The 19427-nt window shown below is 38.7% G+C and overlaps 3 protein-coding genes across 6 annotated transcripts; 1 reads left to right on the top strand and 2 right to left on the bottom strand.

Moving 5' to 3' along the window:
- Positions 1-626: 626 nt before the first annotated feature.
- LOC135607859 (uncharacterized) lies at positions 627-10511 on the bottom strand. 4 transcript variants are annotated; one of them, XM_065100021.1, is made up of 9 exons: positions 9541-10505; positions 8988-9176; positions 7076-7168; positions 6786-6968; positions 6595-6697; positions 6323-6508; positions 2901-5377; positions 754-1334; positions 627-657 (listed from the first exon to the last, which is right to left on the bottom strand). In XM_065100021.1, the coding sequence occupies exons 1-8, from the start codon at positions 9769-9771 to the stop codon at positions 777-779; spliced, it is 4020 nt and encodes a 1339-aa protein (XP_064956093.1). In that variant the 5' UTR covers positions 9772-10505; the 3' UTR covers positions 627-657; positions 754-776. The 4 variants fall into 4 exon arrangements, with proteins under 4 accessions (XP_064956093.1, XP_064956092.1, XP_064956094.1 ...); XM_065100020.1 differs by having other exon boundaries at positions 633-1334; positions 9541-10297; positions 10390-10511; XM_065100022.1 differs by having other exon boundaries at positions 633-1334; positions 9541-9876; positions 10131-10505.
- A 1958-nt stretch (positions 10512-12469) lies between these two features.
- On the bottom strand, positions 12470-15121 carry LOC135606532 (cell division topological specificity factor homolog, chloroplastic-like). Its single transcript, XM_065097562.1, has 2 exons — positions 14971-15121; positions 12470-13335 (listed from the first exon to the last, which is right to left on the bottom strand). The coding sequence occupies exons 1-2, from the start codon at positions 15061-15063 to the stop codon at positions 12739-12741; spliced, it is 690 nt and encodes a 229-aa protein (XP_064953634.1). The 5' UTR covers positions 15064-15121; the 3' UTR covers positions 12470-12738.
- Positions 15122-16529: 1408 nt separating this feature from the next.
- Positions 16530-19427, top strand: LOC135607862 (probable LRR receptor-like serine/threonine-protein kinase At1g74360). Its single transcript, XM_065100025.1, has 2 exons — positions 16530-16761; positions 16892-19427. The coding sequence occupies exons 1-2, from the start codon at positions 16695-16697 to the stop codon at positions 19147-19149; spliced, it is 2325 nt and encodes a 774-aa protein (XP_064956097.1). The 5' UTR covers positions 16530-16694; the 3' UTR covers positions 19150-19427.

The following is a 19427-nucleotide window of genomic DNA, read 5'->3' on the forward strand; positions in this document are numbered from 1 at the left end:
TATAAGCTTATGATTTCTATTGCAAACCTTTTGCTTTAACAGCGAACCAACCATTGCACAAATTCAAGGTTTTGGATATTTCCATTCATGTACATGCCTGAAAAATTAAAAAAGATTGAAGGGTTTGGGGAAGAATCAATGTCTGCAATCTAAATATAGATATGAAGATATAAAGAGATTATTACCGAGACTTGAAAAGATTGCAGAATAATCATATACTTTGAGAGATAAAATGTCAAGCCTGAATTAACACAAATAAGAATCTAGCACGCATCTATGACAAATCTAACCAAAACCATGGCTGAAATGAAACATAGTCATTATGCATTTGCTGAATTCTGAAACAGGAAGCAAATAATATAGTAACTCAATCAGATGAATATATCTGGAGGAGCACCAAAGTGTAATATAGAATTACCAGTAATGCCCAATACCTGAAAGAGCAATGTTATGATCTAAGTTTCATTGTAGTTAAACCTTCTCTTTCAATAATGCTCAACGACCCATAAAACATTATATTCCCCAGGAACTTAAAGAACGACACTTTAGAATTTGAGGTTACCTGAAATTATCAGCATCAGAAAAACAACAGGAGGTATCATCAGACACTACCTGCCAAGCTCACATTCATGTCGTCGATGGCATCTTTATTTGCTTCTAAAGTGTAGTTTACTTTTTTTAGCCCAAAATTAACTACATCAAGAATATGTGCAACAAAATAAACTTGCAAATCAAAATTGGAATGTGGATTACTTGTATACTTGCAGTGAAGAGGATCAATCTTGCGAAGACTGAGGACTTCCTCCTTTGTAGTTGGAACCATGTCTTTGATCATATAGTCCACTTACAATCCCACCATTTGTCTTAGGTGCTCCTCCATTGCCACTTGATTGACGCACAGGCCTAAATGAGCCAAACTTGAGTGGCTCAGCATGTGAACCATAACCAACTCCTTGATCATATGAATGTCCCAGAGGAATTGTTGGGTCAGATGCATTGACACCCTCGGAACTAGATGCAGTTTGTGGATGCATGCCAGGTGCACTTTCTGAAATATAGGATGAATTTGTAGATGCAAAAGACCTGCCTTGGCGTCGGTTTGAGGCAACAGGCTCACTCCTCCATGATTCCCATTTTTTCTCTTGGTTTTTTGATGCAGCCAGCTGGTCAGGCGGCAATCTTGGTCTCTCAGCCCGGTTGCGCCCATGGCCATGACCAAAAGCTCTTGGTTTTGACCTGACCCAACTTCTTTCCACAGGATCATCCTTGTCATAGTTACAGTTCCCTTCATGGTTTCTTGAACCTGATTGCCGATGATCTCCAAAAGAAACCTTCTAGTGGAAGGGAAAAAGGAAGAGAATAAGTTTGTTTTATCAATGCTTGACAATGTCAAATGATATATGCATCTATGACAGCTTTAATCATAAAAGAATTTCCTCATCACAAATTTCAAATAAATTTCACAGAAATCACACATTTTTTTCCTGTTTGCAGAAGCCACACAATCCATTTCAGACTCAGTCAACCGAGAATTAAAGAAAATCACCTAACTGAAGAGTCATCACTTTCAATCAGAATCATACTTAAAAAGCATCAACAAGGTGAAAGCATATTTTCTTGCAACCGAATTGGGTACTTCTTAAAAATAAAGGTGAGACTCGGTTCATAGTATTGGTCAATTCAGCTAAATTGATTTGGATTTTGGCTAGGTTCTTGACCTTATAGCCAGAAATAGGTAGGAATCATCCAGAATCAATTCAACTCCACAGAGTTTGCCAATTTTAGACAATTCTAGCCAATTTAACAGCTAGGAAGTACATATTAACTATTTTCTACTGCTAATGAATTATGTAAATGCAATTTAAAAGATTTTATAGATTAATGATATCCATTAATAACAAAAACTACATTAGATTGATCTACAAATCTTAATGTGTATAAATATCATTAGCACCAAGCATGAGCAAACTTTCCTTTTAAGTTCCACCTTGTAAGGATCCTATTAGGGGCTAACAATCAAATGAAAAATCACAACTGGAAAGAACAAATACTGGTCAAGTCAGCTTGGCGGTAGGAAAATGAAAACATGATTGAAAGAATGTTCAAGCCTTTCATTTTAATTAAAGGAATAACCAGAAAACTTCATGTTTTTAACATGGGAAGGGCTCATAAGCACAGCTCACATTGAAATCAATAAAGCACCTAAAAGAAAAGAAGCACTCGAGTATTTACAAAAGTGCCTTCAAGGAGATATTCATAATTCCAGATACTGATAATAGCCATTTAAAAAGGAAGTCCTACACATTGAATATAATAATTTTAAAATTTTAGAAACCAAAGTATTAAAAATATGATATAACAAATAAAAAAGGTGTTTATTGAGTTTGTTCAATGGTCTATTATTCTATTGAACCATCCTCCATACTTTATCAAGTAAAAGAGTAACTGGAATTGACAAGGACATGTGACATGAGTCCTTGTCAAGTCCGACATGACTCTTCTGTTATTATTCATAGTGCAAACTCGAGAAAGTTTCCAATAGCATTCTCCATCTGTTTCATTGGAGCATAGCTGGGTGAGCCACAAACTTCCATTCTTCTCCAAATTCCTCGGGCCCTCTTCCTCTTCCTTTCTACTCGTGTTCCTCTCTTACTCAAAGAGATCAATTCAAGTCGGTCGATAGAGTAATCCCTATCGTTGTTGTTGTTGTAGCTCAATTCAAGTTGGGACTCCTAGAGTAATCCCCATTTCACAACTATTTTGGCTTAGCTATGGACCATCCAATTTGGACAGACCGATCTAATTTTTTAAACATTGAACTTTTGGCTAATTAGATAAAAGGCACCATTCCATCAGTATTAGAATTTTCTTATGATTTTAAAAATTTGTGAGAATCTTACAGAATTGGGCAGGTACGTTCCAGTGCCACCACGATATGTTGGTGCTTCATCTGCATAATCCTGGAAGACACCTGAGGCCCGATCAGAACCAGGTTGGAAAGGCATAATAGGCACCAACAGAGGATTGTGCCCAGTCATCTGTGTATAGTGCAAATCAGATGACAAAAGTTTGCCAGGACCATCCCATGGATAATGGCTGGGAAGATAAATTGGTGGTTTTGCAACAGGGGAAGTGTACATGAAAGGTCCAGGATAGGAGTTTTGGCAGGACCTTCCATATACCAGATTTTGCCAATGGCTCACTGAATCAATTTTGAAAATGTCAGAACTGGGCTCCTCAGATGATTCAGGTGCAGGAATTCTTGAAACTTTTGGACTTGCGAGAGCCTCAGACTGGTCAAGGCTCTCCACCAAAACAATATTTTGACCAGAAGAACTTTCTTGAAACTTAGCTGGTTCTTCCTCTCTATCAATTTGCTTTGCATATCCATCAGGATTTCCACTGTTAGATGTGAAGTCACCAAATGGAAGCATCAAGAATGGAACTGGTGGACCTGTAGCAACAAATGTCCCGGGAAGAACCTTGGAACAATTCACACCCCTCTGCCAGGAAGTGCCAACTAGCACTGGTGCAATGGGGATCAGTGGATCTGATTGTTTTAGTTCTGATTCATATTCAGAAAAATGCTTGCTTCTCACATGTGAGGTAGCCAAAGTTGCAGATTCTATGATTCTTTCAGACATGTCATTTTCCATGGTTGACAGAGGTATGCAACCAGAGGTGTCATCATCTATTTTTGAAGAAATATGATTAGATGAACCCTCAAATTGTAACGTGTTGTTTTCTTTTCCAAAAGCTGGTTTGCTTCCGCACTTGTTCCTTGCTAACCTCGGGAATTTTGCAGCTGACTGATGCCTAAGATATTCTGATGCAGGTTTGCTTCTGGAAGAACTAGCCCACGATAAAGTGGAGAACCTTGTGTTTGAACTCCTGAAGTTTGATTGAAGATCACTTCCTCTACTTGGTTTAGCTTGAAAAGGATCATTATAATTTTCTTTGGTCAATCTTCTGCCTTCTCTACCCAACTTATTATTCTGTTCCTGAGGTAAATAACCAGAACTATTGTCTCTTATCACAGGACTAGGACTCAATCCACCATCCAATTTCTGTTGCTTACCATCAAGATGAATCTGAGGACCACCGTCACCAAAATTAGATCCTTCTGAAAGACCAACATCATCTTCATTCGGGTTGCCATGACCATTATTCTCTGAGTTCAGCTCTGTCACAGCAGAATCATCATTAAAACTCTCCAAATTATCTACATTTGACCTATATGTGGCAGCACGAAAATAATTGGGAACAGGGAAAGAAAAAAGATTTTGACCAAACTGCATATTTGGTCCCCAAGGAGGTCCAATCAATGATAGATTAGAGGGTATATCTCCAGCCAAATTTCCTTTGACATAACCTGTTGAAGTTGAAAGAGGAGAAAATGTTGAAGGCAGAGGAAGAGGAGCTAGATGCATTGGCAATTGAACTTGTCCGTTAAACCAATGAATGTCAGACGACCCCATCATATTCACCAAATCCTGTTCTCGTTGCTGCATCTCTAATTTCTCTGAAACAGAAGCAAGTTCCTCCTCCATTGCAGTGAAGCCAACATCACCATGATAGCTTTTCAAAACAACGTTTGCATCAGAAGCAACTTCAAGGTTCTTTCGACATAAAGTCTGCCTCACTGATATATAAGCATCAAGAGAAGACTTTGAACTTTGATTGTCTGTAAATTCAGATCTCAAGTTTTTTCGTCTGTTATCAGAGTCAATATTGGCAGGAAATTGGATTTTTTCTGTTTCTATAACTCTTTGATGCCTTCCCTGAGATGAATCTATGGAGACCTCTGTCAGCTCAGGACTATATCTCGTCCGTGCAAACCGAAATCTACTCAATTCTTCCTGGTCATTGACAGAACAATTAGAATTTAACAGTTTTTGGCTTTTGTCACTTTGAACAGATCCACTAGGGCTATTGCTTGTTTCATGCCGATCAGTAAGTCTTGAGTTAATTTGCTTTCTGTAATATATCTGGCTCTGAGCACAAGAAACTACAGATGGATTGTTTATCCTGAATATGTTTGGATTATTGGCAAGGACTTCAGAGGTGGCATTATGTAAACCATCATCAGTCTCAGCCAGATGCTCTTCCCCAATCTGCAACACAATATTTTCAATCTTCTTGTTGACACTTGTAGTGCTTTTTAAGTTGTTTGATTCTTCCACTGGAACAGTTTTCAGTGGTTGTAAGTGCCATAAATCTAAGCTAACATCAGGGCGATCACCACTCATATGCCTTTTCCATGTGTTCATAAAGAACTGATTCACTTCGGCAATTATGTCATCTTTTGGACATTCGATTAACCTGGCCAATCTTTTGGCCCCAAATGCAAAAGCACTACGTATCCTGAAGAAATTGCCTGACAAAAAGAAGTTATGCATAATTTTATTTAGAAGGCATAAAAAAACACCAACACACTCTCTGCCACATAAACAAAAAAAAAGAAACAAATGGCTAACAATAAATGCAGATGTAACTGATCCAATGCACAAAGATGTGCAACCTTACATGCACAAAGTTGTATCTTATGCATGCACAGGATGGACTGATGGAAGATGGGCTATTGATGTTTTCAAATTTCTAAAATGAAACACAAATGTTCCACATAAAATATAGCAGACAACACTGAGCAATATGTTGTCTAATAGACAGCTAAATCAAGCTTTAAGAAAAATATATATGTATATATATACATCTGTAGGTTCTTTTGTGATGCTGAGTCCAGAAAAAAAAAAGGTATTGGTACAACATCAAGTGTCCAATGAATTGATACAAACTAATGCACAGTCCCACTTTATGTGGGAACGCTCAGATGCTATTACCACTAAAAGCTTTCCACTCAAGCAACAACAAACATGTTGCATGCATACCAGATTCTTGTAAAACCAAATTCTAAAGCGATTACCATTGATCAGGTAGAAAGCATAACTTCTAGAAATCTCATAGAAAAAAATCCAAAACTCAAGCATAAGAACATCCAACGAAACAAATCCAAATATTCCAAATTCAACACATCAAAAATAAAATACAACTAGAAACCAAAATATTCTGTTGTCCTTTACAACTAGTTTCAAATTTTGTCAAGCAAAAAACAGAAAAACCTTCCTGCGTTGAGGTTAACTATTTGAGCCAACATTAGGGCAATGATCTCCAAATCTTGAAACAATTACATGTAATAATATTAAAGAATAATCAAATTAACTTAATTAATTAGGCAGATTAAACATGACCATAACATCAGTGAGAATATGTTAGCAGATAGCATGGCTCCTGCCAACTGGAATTTAATGTTCAAGAGTCAAACCTTTGCTCACACTGCGTCCAAGATTGTTGTTTGTGCGTAGAGGATCAACAACATTGAAATGCTTTGGAACAAAGGGTTGACTGTGGGTTTCTTTACCACCTGGAGTGACAGAAAATACTGAATTGCAACTGTCAAGAAATCTTTTACTAAACAACAACTTGCTGTTATCCTTTCGAGGAGGTTCCGCTGCATAAAATTCATCAGGCACAATCATAGAAACATAAGACATTTTAGCTCCAATATGCTGCAAAAAAAAAAAAACATAAACTTACCGGTCATATCTGGAAGTGAACTGATAGGAACTGGTCCCCAAAGACTAACACAATAGTTACCCCAATCAAAGTTGCCAAAGAATTCTAGAAAACGATATAAGACCTGTGGAGGCAAAATTTGGGACTAAAACTATGTATAAATTAAGTGGTGAGCAAAATAGAAATGTTTAATGCAACTAAATTTAGGTCACCTCAAGTGGGCCAGCAAATGAACTATTGAAGACATGAAATATGTAAAGAACCAAAGTCTCCAGGGCATATGTAGATATAAGTCCATGATGAGCACCAAGAATTCGACTTTCATAGTAACACCAAGCTTTAATTAATATAATACTCCGCTTGAATAGATGATTTTGATTTATAACATTGTCCATCTACGAAAAAGCAGAAGGTCAGTGAATCATAATCATGCATGAGCTAAACTGCTTCCAAGAGATGTGACAAAGAAGTTCAAAAGCACCACATAGGCGCACATACTAACCTCTTCAAGGAAACAAAGTGTGCATAGGCCACCGACTTGATTGAAAGAGATGTCCATGACAATATTTTCAACAAGACACTTTACAAGTTTGACCTGTAGTGGGATGGAAATTATACCAAAATGAACATTGAAATGTAACCAAATCTAACATCAAAATCTGAATCCGAATGAGTGGCAAGAGCAAGGCAAATGATTGACAAACAAAATGACCAAAAACAAGTTTTGCTTCAAATTTCAAACATATTTAAGTCCCATGTTTTGCCAGTAAGTTCTGGGGAGGAGATTCAGATTCTAATTATAATGACACTTGATAAAAGGAAAATGTGAATATGTTGAGTAAAAATAATCCATACAGTGAATATGTTTGGATACATGAAGATTGACAATATTTCAGACATAAAAAGACTCTCCAAGTGAAGCAAACACAAGCTTATTGTTTCCTTTTGTTGTACCAGTCTCAACAGATTTTTTAGCCAAATGTTTCTTTTGGAAGTCGTTACTTCTTCCCCAAGTCTCTGATGTAACGAAGCTACATGCCTTCGAGACGAAAACGTTTTCCCCATAAGACCCTAAGAATTATCATAGCTTGACATCCCTTTCAACTAATATGGACTCTGATCTAATCAAATCACTGTCTTTGATATATAACTAAAAATCTGAATGAGCATCCTTGAAGGAAAAAAACAGATTGACCTAATTGACGTTACCCAAAACAGATTACACATTAACCTATACTAGATTCAATCAAACACCTCAAAATAAATTGCAACAGTTCATCCAATCATGTGAATCTTGTCCACAAAATTATGTGTCACACTAGCCTTTTGGCCTGATCTTCAAGTTTGTCTCTGCTACATGATCAACATAAATTTGGTTGTAGATTACTCCCCTAACTGCAATCTCTCGCATTATATACACTTTCAGCATATAGCACACATCAAGGAGATAATTTAAAGGCAGAAGAAATTGATACAAAAGAAAATTCTATAACCCAACGATTACAAAACCAGCTCTGATACCAAAGTTAAATTTACTATTAGGGTCAATTGTATTATTTCACTTGAGATGCATCTAGGAGAATTTTATCCTAAAAAGACCTAAAAATTAATGCAATTTTACACCCTGTCCAAATTGAGGTAGATTACAAATCAATCAAGTGACTCTCCCCAACATATAACTAAAGATTTGAACAAAGACCTTATAAAATGAGAAAAAAAGAAATCATGACCTCCAATCCAAACATATTACAGGTTCAGTATAGAATTGACTCAACTCTAACTTAAAACAAGCTTAAACCCTTTGCATCAGATTGCATCGTGCAAACATTAGGCTGATCTACATAAGAATAAGTTAGACATACACCTAAAATATTAGTTGGTGGTGATGTCCAAGATCCACTCACCAAAGGTTCAGGTTCAAGACCTCATCCAACAAATTTTTACACCTAAAATATTGGTATGACACGGTTTTAAACTTCTTCCAATAAATTTTACACCTATTATGTTAGTGTGGTGGTATATCAAACATACTTGCCACAGAGTTCGAAAATTCATCCAATAAATTTAACACCTAGAATATTGATATGGTGATATTTTACAAGGTCCACTTACCACATGTTGTGGGTTAGAAGTTTCATCTATCGAGAACTTAAAACCTATTTCAAAAAATTTCATACTTAAAAAATTGATCTGAGATTCTCATGTACCAAACTCACCTACCAAAGGTTGAGGGGTTCAACTTAATACCAAAATTATATCAATAACAGTTAAGCCTATGAGAAAAATTATAAGCCAAATAACACAATTAGAAACATATAGGATTGACAGTAGTGTAGCTGTGTCCAGCAGCAGCAGCATGTTAGCATCAATTGAATAGGACTGAAAGAATAAAAACAGGTTAAATCCTGTCACACCTCTGCTTGGATGTATTTAACTTCTTTTACACAAAATTCAGCATTCTCACTCTTTTCTTCATTCTCCAATACACCACAAACCGCAGTAGCCCATGCATCCTTCAAATTTTCGTTATCACTGAATGCAGTCAGGTCAATGTCTCCATCAGGTAAATAGGTCTTGAGAGGTACTGATCCAAATGTGGAAACCTAAAAACCAGCATGAAAGTTAAAATTTGAGATAGCACACACGTTAGCAAGATTAACAAAAAACAAAAACCCATCTACAAGGAGGCATATCTACAGCAGTATGTAAAGCATATTTACATTATCAGTCTTAAGAAGATCCAACTTTTAGATGGCTGCTTACTTTGCAGAAACACTAAAAGAGCCAAAAAGCATCGTCCTCAAGTATTACCAATCAGTATTTTTGTCAGTAAGTGTAATGGTGAAATTAACAGTCAAGATGTGTGCTTAATTTTCTGTTTTACAATAACTGATAATATATTAAAGAAGTGCAAGTTTATTACTTAAACAACTATTATCTGGCTGTAGCACATGAGAAAATACTCACCCGGCAGGAGAAGCACTTCAGGATGAGCCGCTGGACATAGTTGGCTACAGCATTTCTGCGCTCCTCAGATGATTGATTGGGCTGAATACGTGCAATCAGCTCTGCCGTTTGTCCCTCTGCCTTAAGCCATCTGTCTGCATCAAGCACTCGGGTCAACTTGGCTGTTTCCTCAGACAGAAGGCCATTGGGCAATGAGCCACTAAGCTGCGCGCAGCCTCCATGATCGCCCATGTGAGGCTACCGTGATGTAACTATCCAGTGCCCTCGCAAGTACCTCCTTTCCTCCCCGATTCCAGTGGTGAAAAGTTGAAAAGCCAACTCTATTTGCTAGAAATGCTGCATAGTTGCACAAAGTAGCTGCTAAAAAATGTATCGGAACAGCGAAATTGATAAGCCTAGTCTCAGATCCTCAGCCATAGTGAGAAGTGGAAGTAGAAACACCAAGTCTTTTGGTCCCAACACGAAGAAGTCAGCATGCCAGATAGTAATCAAACAAACTATCCTCCACCAGCGGTAACAGATGAGCAAATTTACCCCAGTTGAAGAGTAGACGAAACTTAATCTACAACAGAACAGACAAATTTCCGTACCAAATCGCTGTATCCAACTAAAGCCCAATCAATCGAGGCCCTAAACTCGAGCGATCGAACCAACCAACGGAGGAGAGCGCCACGCGGCGAGATTCCCCCGGTGCCGTGAAACTCGAGCGACCGACGACGGGGCGACGAAACCGAGGTTCCATCAACTGCCGCAAAACCTAGAACGGAGGGGAAACGAGAAGGAAACCTAAAAAGCAAATGCAGCGAGATAGGAACCCGAGAATTGAGGCGGCGACGGCGTAAAGCGCACCTCCAGACGACGGCTCGAGCGTAGGCTACAAAGATCTCGCAGCGGGGATCGAGGAAGCGAGCAAGCTTGCGAGGAGGAGAGGAAGAAAAGGAGGAAACATGGCTGTAAAGAGAGGGATCAGCATCAGCGTACAAACGTTTTATAACGGACGCTTCTTCTCGTTATATAGGTGGAAGTTGTCGGTTTGCCTCTCGGCCATTTGAGTCTTACGGTTTTACATATCTATCCCTCCAAAGTTTGGGAAAAACATATTCACCATTATAAATTTTAATATCACATATATATTCTTAAAAAATGTTAGGCTTTGCATATACATAAATATATATATATATATATATATATATATATATATATATATATATATATATATATATATATATATATCATATGCTTGAAAAACTTAAGCTAACAACTACTAATTATGATTATCACTAAATTATTTTTAAAAAAATTATAAATATCTAAAATGTATTTTATTACTTTCATCAATTATTTAACCTCACATTTAAATTTCAAAGTATACATGCTTTAAATGGGCAAATACAAAAAGCACTAACTAAGGAGGAATATTCGATTATTTTATCCTAAATTGTAAATTCATCCTAGAGTTCAATGTACAATAAAGTAATGTCCTAACAATTTGGAATTGATTATATGAAACTTTTGTCATTATAAAATGTATTAAAAATTATATATGTAGTAAAATTAAGAGTATTTGATTTTTTTTATTTATAAATTTTATTAAAAAATTATTAAATTTTCTATATCTTCTCACATCATTAAAAAGAATCATTTTATATCTTCTAACTATAGATATATGAAGTATATGTTTAAATGATCCTATCCATTAATAAAACAAAATTATTATACAATTTATATAATAGTGCTTATATAGGAGCTAACAATATATTTTAGGTGATGAACTTTCTAGATTGATCCAATATAAAGTTGTTGGTGAACCTTTATGTCGTGACCAAGGTGTCAGCATAGTTCGGTCCAATCCTAGATGTACAAGGTTGCCCATGTGGATGCTCGAGTGATGGTGGTGAGCATCAGGTGTTGAGTTTTAGCCTCGTCTCCCGAGTGCAGTTTTCTCTCTTGACAAGTGGCTTGCTTATTCGTCGTCAAGCTCTTACACTCAACTTAAGTTTGTTTTGAGTGAAATAAGAGTAATTTGAGTTTGCAAAGTCCCCTCTCATGGGTAAGAGAGTTGGCTTTTATACTTGGAGCAATCAATCATACATGGTCTTTTAATGACCACCGACTCCTCGAGAGGATAACTTGTACCCTGCAGTCGAGGCCGACCAACCCGTACGGGTTGATGCCGTGCAAAGCCATCCCAAGTTTTACGTAACGACCTCGGGGTGTCCGACGCTATTCGGGTCGGCATCATTCGACACTGTCCTGTATTTTGTGGAGCAGCTTTGGGGTGTTTGGTGCCAACTTGTACGACACCGAACAATGTGAAGGTCGCTTGATCTCCTTGTTCAGGTCCGAGGTGTTGTTCTTTCTCAGTCCGAAAGTTCTTTGTCTGCTGCTATGTGGATGGCATCAAAATGAGCGGTATCAGAAGTAAATTCTCAGCTTTCGGTTTGTGAGACAAATAAATTTTATTATCATCTGCTTTATATATCCTTTTAACAATCAAAAAGACTCTTTCTCTCATCACATTAAGGCAAGCGAAGAGGTTTTTCTTAATCTATTTTCATTCTAGAATGTACACCAATGTTTCCTCTCGCATAAAGGAATATAGTCTCATGCTTAATTGCAATTGACGAATACTGGGAACCCATACTTTCATCTCTTCCAAAGTGGAGAGCACCTTATTCTTCAACAGAGCATGAACAAGCCAATGATCCTTGCATCATTATTCCAGTCCCAGCTCAATTACTTGCATCCTGTCTTATGTTCATGAACATCTAAGGTTAAATATGAAATTTGCAAAACTACAATGGAGAGAAACATGATTGCAATATAACATACTAATATGCTACTCATATAACAAGTATCTTCATGAATTGATCAGTCTCCAGCGTTAGTACAGTTTTGCAAATATTAACAGGTTCCAGAGACATGGGCAGGCAGAAAGTAAAATCCTTTAGTATACATTCACATGTAAGCATAAGAGACGTTCATATGCAAAGCCATGAAATAAATCCATCAACTCTTTACACTACTACATGCACACGCAGTCAACATAAGAGTTCCTGATATTTACAAAGCTTCAGCATTCAAAGGGGCACAATGGTTACATAAGCGACAACAGCAACAGGCAACGGGGACATGTTGCTTCTTCCTTGAAACGTGAACGAACTTCTTATATATTTGAATGCATAATTTTCTCTTTCTTTAGTTCTCATCTGGTAGGAAGAAATCAAACGTGACATCAACGGTGCCTGATGTTTCTCCAGTGTCTTTATACTCGGTGCTTGATATTTTCCCTCTGTAATCTTCTTCAGAATCTTGGTGCTCCGGCAGCACACGCTGGACGGGAACGGTTACCGAATAAACAGTACCAAGGTCTGTGTCAGTGGACATATTAAGTTGAACTTTGTCCTGTGAGTCAATCTCCACAAATTTGGATAAGGCTTCGATTATATTGCCCACAATCTTTTCCTTCGCTTCATCACTGATTGAACATCTATCAGAGAATAATATCATTTTAAGCCTCTGCTTTGCGATTCTTGCATTTGTATTCCTTCTTGCTTTCGTTGTGGGAAATAATAATTTCCATGCCAAACCAAGACGATCAAAGAAGCTCATATTGACAACATTTAAAAGGATACCGTCAGCATCTTGGTTTATCGTTGGCGACAAATTATTTCTTCCAATCCCAAGGCAAACTTGGCTGTGGTTTGCTGTATTAGTAGCTAATGATTCCATATGCAGCCATTTCTGTGCAATTTTGAGATCACTAGCTCCATTAAGGAGATGACCAAAGTGTACCTGGGTTGTAGGAGAGCATAAAATGCTTCTCAATTATAGAGGACTGAGGACAGAGAAGATCCAAAGATATAATCATAATAAAACAGTAATGAGAACACAGCAGTTAGAACTTCTTATAACTCAAAATATTACATGCAAAAATAACTTTAGCATAGAAGTAAACAAATGAACCCCTAATTCCATTCAAGTGCATGGTATATTTTCTTTTTTCTTTTATTTTGCATTTATGACAATTCACAAGTGGAGTAACAGTTGCCAGTGTTTTTTTTGTTGCAGACAATAAGTTAGAAGCTACTAAGTATGGTTAGAAATGTTATTCAACAGAGATTTGCATGTCATTCATTTCCTGTTAAGTCTACAAAGTGCTATTTCGTCTAATATCTATAATCCCAAATTACTGCTAGTTTGTTGCTGTTGTTGTGATATTCATAATCCTTAAGCAACTAAACATGCATAAATATGCACGAGTAGGTTGTATGAGCCTATATAGCTCTGAAGAACGAAGGGTAGAATGGCCTATCTGCAGACCCTGTTTAAAGTAAGCCATTAGCTAACGGCAACTAGACCAAAGTGAACTATGACCATTTGCGTCATGATTATTATTATACAACACTATAGGAGGTTTATATTGCTTCAAGACTCTGTGCTTTGGATAAATGTTTAGATGTTGCACTAAGGGCATGAAGAAAAACATTAACAGGAATCTCAGTTACCTTTTCAAAAGCATAATAGAATATACTCTATGTAATTAGGAGTAATATCTAAATCATGCTAACAAGAAAGTGAATCTCCTCCCAACCATAGGTGGGATGACTATGCAAATCTTTTCCCGCTACCGAGCTTTGTTAAAGGTAATGCTCTAATTAAACTAAGACCCATCAAATCCATTTTATTTGCTTCAAAAAAAAAAGTCTTCTTAGGTTTTTTTCTCTTACATCACTAATCTACAAATTATCTTTTGATATATACATACCACTTTCTTTATAAGGTTTTCCATCAATCTGTCCACTATCTGAACAACCCTTGATTATTCACAAGTGTAACGTTAGATGTTCCACTTAGATCGCGATGTCTGATCACTTACTAAGACATGTTTACTAGAAAAACAAAAAAAGAATTGCTTCCATGCGGCGTCGGCCATGGCTTTTTACCCTCAAATTATGCAGCGCAGTTGTGCATCATTAAGAAGACAGAACGAGGGTTTAATATTCACAATTAGTGTTCCGCAACAGCTCCTCCCATCTATTGTCCTCCATTACTCAAAATTAGGACTTCTGCTTTTCAGATTCTACAAACGACAAGTCTCGGGAAAACGGGGATTTTTTTTATGCAATGAGCATCATCCTCATCTACTCTTTTAAGAACATAATCCTGTCAATAATTCAAGAAAAGAGACTCAGCACACAAATAAGAAAAAGGAAAAAGTAATGCGAAACCGATCTCAAGCAAGAGGAGTCTCCGCAACTCACTCTAACTCACACATGGGACAACTCCTACATCTCCAGAAAGCAAAATCCATCGAACCTTTACTACTTCCATAGGGCTTAAATTATATAGATAGATAGATAGAGAGAGAGAGAGAGAGAGAGAGAGAGAGAGAGAGAGAGAGAGAGAGAGAGACAAAGAGAGCGCGACCTTAGAGGAAGGAAGAATGGAGTTGAGAGGGCGGTAATTGGGATGCGGAGTGCAGGCCCCGACGAACACCTTGAGATTCCCGGAGATCGCCATTAGCTACTGCCTCACTCACATACCGCTCGCAGAAGAAAGAGTTGGAGATTAATGTGCCCTACGCCGTTTAATTTTGCCTAATTTTGTTTTTTTAAGTATATCCAAAATACTTTTTCAAAATGTTTTGAATATCCAAATATCCTAACAGTTATTTTTTCCATTCGTTATAGTATTTTTGATCTGTTATAATATTTTTTTTAATCATCATAATACTATAAATCTAAAAATAATACAATTCGACTCATACCTTTAATAAGATTAACTCATGTATAAAAATTTAATATCATAATGATCAATGAGCAATGAAAACTAGAAGGACACAATAAATATATATTTTTTTTATAATTTTATAATATTTTTAATACTTAAATAAAAATTTTATAATGTTATTAAAAAATATTGTGTGTGAGACAAATAGAACCAAAACACACTAGAAACCATTTGATATAATATTTAAATAGATATTTATAATAGTTTAAGAATGACATCATTGAATTAACAAAAGCTTGTTATAATATTTTTTATCAAAATAAAAATACAGTAAAACCTGTTTGAAAACACCATAAATGATATTGAAATGAACATCTAACTTTAACTAAACTAATTATAAGTATAAAAATATGATATTATAATAATCTACGAGAAAAATATTATGTTACTTATAATATTTTTCAATAGTTTTATTGTGCTTTTAACACACCAATAAAAATACTATAAATATTATTAAAAAATCCTATAAATAAGTCAAATGAAAACACTGTAATAATTTAAAATTGATGAAAAATTGAGGATTATTTTAGGTATTATTTAAATTAAGAGGTATCATTTGGGAAAAAAATAGAGAGTCCCATTTGAAAAAAAAAAAATTTTTAAAAAAAATCACCTTATATATATATATATATTATTATTATTAGTCGTAATAGTAACAGAGAAAAAGCTCACTGTGACGATACGATGCACATAAATCCTTTCTTCAAATAACTTCAATCAAAAATCAGAAACTCCTCCCTAAATTAGCTTTAACTCAAATGCTCACTCTAACAATACATTTATCAATGCATAATGGTAAAGGTTGTATCTTCCCAAAGCTAATTATATATTGTCTTTTATAATTAGCTATCTATAGTATCTCTATTTTTAAAAATTATATTGGGATATCAATATTTTCAGACACGACGACATAAGAAGAAATGAGATTGAATATTTCACTTTATAATATAACTTTTAAAATTATAAAAATCAAGATACTAAAATTAATTAATTATAATTTATCAAACAATAATATGTAATTAGTCCACCCACCAATCGAATTATAATTTGCTGCTCCTAGAAAGTCTTCAAACATTGGCAGCTTCAACATTTGCTGCTTGTTTGTTGAAGCTGTCAATTGACAATCTGTAGCTCTGCATACCCTATGTACCAAGATAAAATATTTTAGAGTCAAAGCTGTTTGCAAAGTATAAGCAATTAATATGTGGCATGATGCTGGTTTTTGTCAGAGTCTTACTTGGCAGGCTGGTTCCCACTTGATCTGATTCCAAGGATTTGGATGCTTGAAAGCGAAGAAACAGGGAAGATAGATTGAGGAACAAGTACCGGTCTTCTCTTCCATCAATCATAGTAGCTGGGACATGTCGAAAGAGGAAGTGAGATTCCTTCCTTGTTTCTTCCTCGGCATCTACTTGATTCTTATCACAGGTATTCCTTGCACACACCATTAATCTTCTTTTTCAGATGTTTGATGCACAATTTCTTTTAGTATGCCCTGTCAGATCCTGTAGAAGCATTCTTCTCAAAACACTTGTTTTTGCTCGGTCCTCGACAACAGGTCACGCAATCTCTGCCGCGACAGACAGAGAAGTCCTGCTCCAGCTGAAGGGCTCCCTTGAAGCCAACAATCCGATACGCCGAGGGGCCTATGCTCGGTGGAACGCGTCCGATTCTTCCCCTTGTAATTGGCCCGGCATCACCTGCAACGATGCCGACCGCGTCACCGGCATCAACCTCGCAGAATCCAACATAAACGGAGAAATCTTCCCCAACTTTCACCTCCTTACTGAACTCACCCGGCTCGACCTTTCATCGAACACCATCGGGGGATCCGTCCCTGCCGACCTCAACAAGTGCAGCGCCCTCGAGCATCTGAACCTCTCCGGCAACGTCATCAGCGGAGAGCTGAACTTGGCGGGCCTAACCAATCTGGTGATGCTCGACCTCACAAACAACCGCTTCAATGGCAGTATCCGCTCCAACTTCCCTGCAATATGTGCCAATCTCGTTAGCCTCAACATCTCGAACAACATCTTCTCCGGCGACATCACGGGGTGCTTCGATCGGTGCCCGAAACTCGAGTATCTCGATCTGAGCTCCAACCAATTCAATGGATATATATGGCAAGGCCAAAACCTCCGAGAACTCTTGGTCTCCGAGAACCTCCTTAATGGAGAACTTTCGTCGAGCACATTCACGTCCAATTGCGCCCTCGAAATCTTAGACCTGTCGATGAACAACTTCTCTGGGACGTTCCCCGGCTCGATCGCCAATTGCTCGAAGCTGACAAGCCTGGACCTGCGGGACAATGCATTCGATGGAGAAGTTCCGTCGGGCATTGGCTCCCTCTCGGAGCTCAACTCGCTCAGACTGGGGAATAATGCGTTCGACCGAACCATCCCAGAGGAGCTGCTGAATTGCTCCAAGTTGGTGTTTCTTGATTTCAGTAATAACGATTTCGGCGGTGACATCCCCGAAATCTTCGGCCGGTTCGTGACACTGGATCACCTGATTCTTTATGGGAATCAGTACACCGGAGGGATCGAGTCCTCCGGAATTCTCAAGCTTCCGGACCTCACGACATTGAACTTGAGCAAGAACAGGTTTTCCGGCAATCTCCCGGTCGAGATCACCACGATGCCAAAGATCAAGATCTTGATTCTCGCCGACAATGGTTTCTCCGGCAGCATTCCGCCTGAGGTCGACGGCATGGCCAGGCTTCAGTTACTGGACCTTTCGTACAACAACCTCACCGGCTCGATCCCTCTGGCGATCGGAAATTTGACATCCCTCCTGTGGCTGACTCTCGCAGGCAACAATCTCACCGGCAACATTCCGCCAGAGATCGGCAACTGCAGCAGCTTGTTGTGGTTGAACCTCGCCAATAACCGGCTCTCCGGCAGGATACCGCCGGAGATATCGGCGATTGGGAGGGATCCAAACCCAACGTTCGAGGCCAATCGCCGTGAGATCCGCCATGTCACCCCCATCTCCGGCGATTGCCTCACCATGAACCGGTGGCTACCGGCGAGCTACCCGCCATTCAACTTCGTCTACACGCTGTTGACGAAATGGACATGCCGGACTACTTGGAATCGGCTCCTGCAGGGTTACGCGGTCTTCCCAATCTGCTCCAACTCCTTATCGCGAGTTCTAACCAGAGGGATATCCGGCTACCTCCAGCTCTCCGGTAACCGATTCTCGGGTGGGATACCGCCGGAGATCGGCCGGATGAGGAATTTCAGTATGATCCAACTTGACGGCAACCGGCTCTCCGGCCGTCTCCCACAGGAGATAGGCCAGCTGCCGCTCGTCATACTCAACGTCTCCAGCAACCGGCTGTCCGGCGAAATCCCGCATGAGATCGGCGGCCTGCGGTGCCTCATGATCCTGGACCTCTCCCAGAACAACTTCTCCGGCGAATTGCCATCGAGCCTGAACGGCCTGTTCGAGCTGAACAAGTTCAACGTGTCCTACAACCCCTGGCTCTCCGGGATGGTGCCGATGACAGGCCAGATCGCCACATTCGACCGCGACAGCTTCCTCGGGGACCCCCTCATCAACTTCAGCTCCTGGTCGAACGGCGGAGCGAGCTTCGGCTCCCCGCCGCCGCCGCCCCCGCCCCTCGCCAGGAACAGCAGCGCCGCGAGCGGGGGCGGGCGATGGAAGTCGGTGCTATTGGGGGTCTTCATCGCGCTCACCTTGGCCTTCGTCGGTACGCTGACGCGTACAGCTGTGAGGTGCTGGCGACGGCGGGAGCTGCTGGCGCGGGCGGAGGAGGAGGGGCGGCGGCGCGGGACACGACGGAGGTGCTGACCGTTCAAACGAAGTTACAAAACCGTACGTCATTTCCTCATAGAGAATTGACAATTGGTTTTTGGTCATAACGGATATGGAAACGACGGAGGCGCTGACGAATATGCAAATATGGAGTAGAGAAGAGTAATTAAGTATTTAAATTAACTGAAGAGAATCGGATTTGACCACAAAATTGGAGAGGTCGTCGAGAAGTGCCATCCTTTTACTTGGAGCGGATTGCTTGTTAAATGGAAGCCGTTACTATTGACAATGGATACTCTCTTCGAGTTCAAAGA

The sequence above is a fragment of the Musa acuminata genome, chromosome BXJ2-3 (genome assembly GCF_036884655.1).
Source record: "Musa acuminata AAA Group cultivar baxijiao chromosome BXJ2-3, Cavendish_Baxijiao_AAA, whole genome shotgun sequence".
In the NCBI taxonomy this organism is placed as follows: Eukaryota; Viridiplantae; Streptophyta; class Magnoliopsida; order Zingiberales; family Musaceae; genus Musa; species Musa acuminata.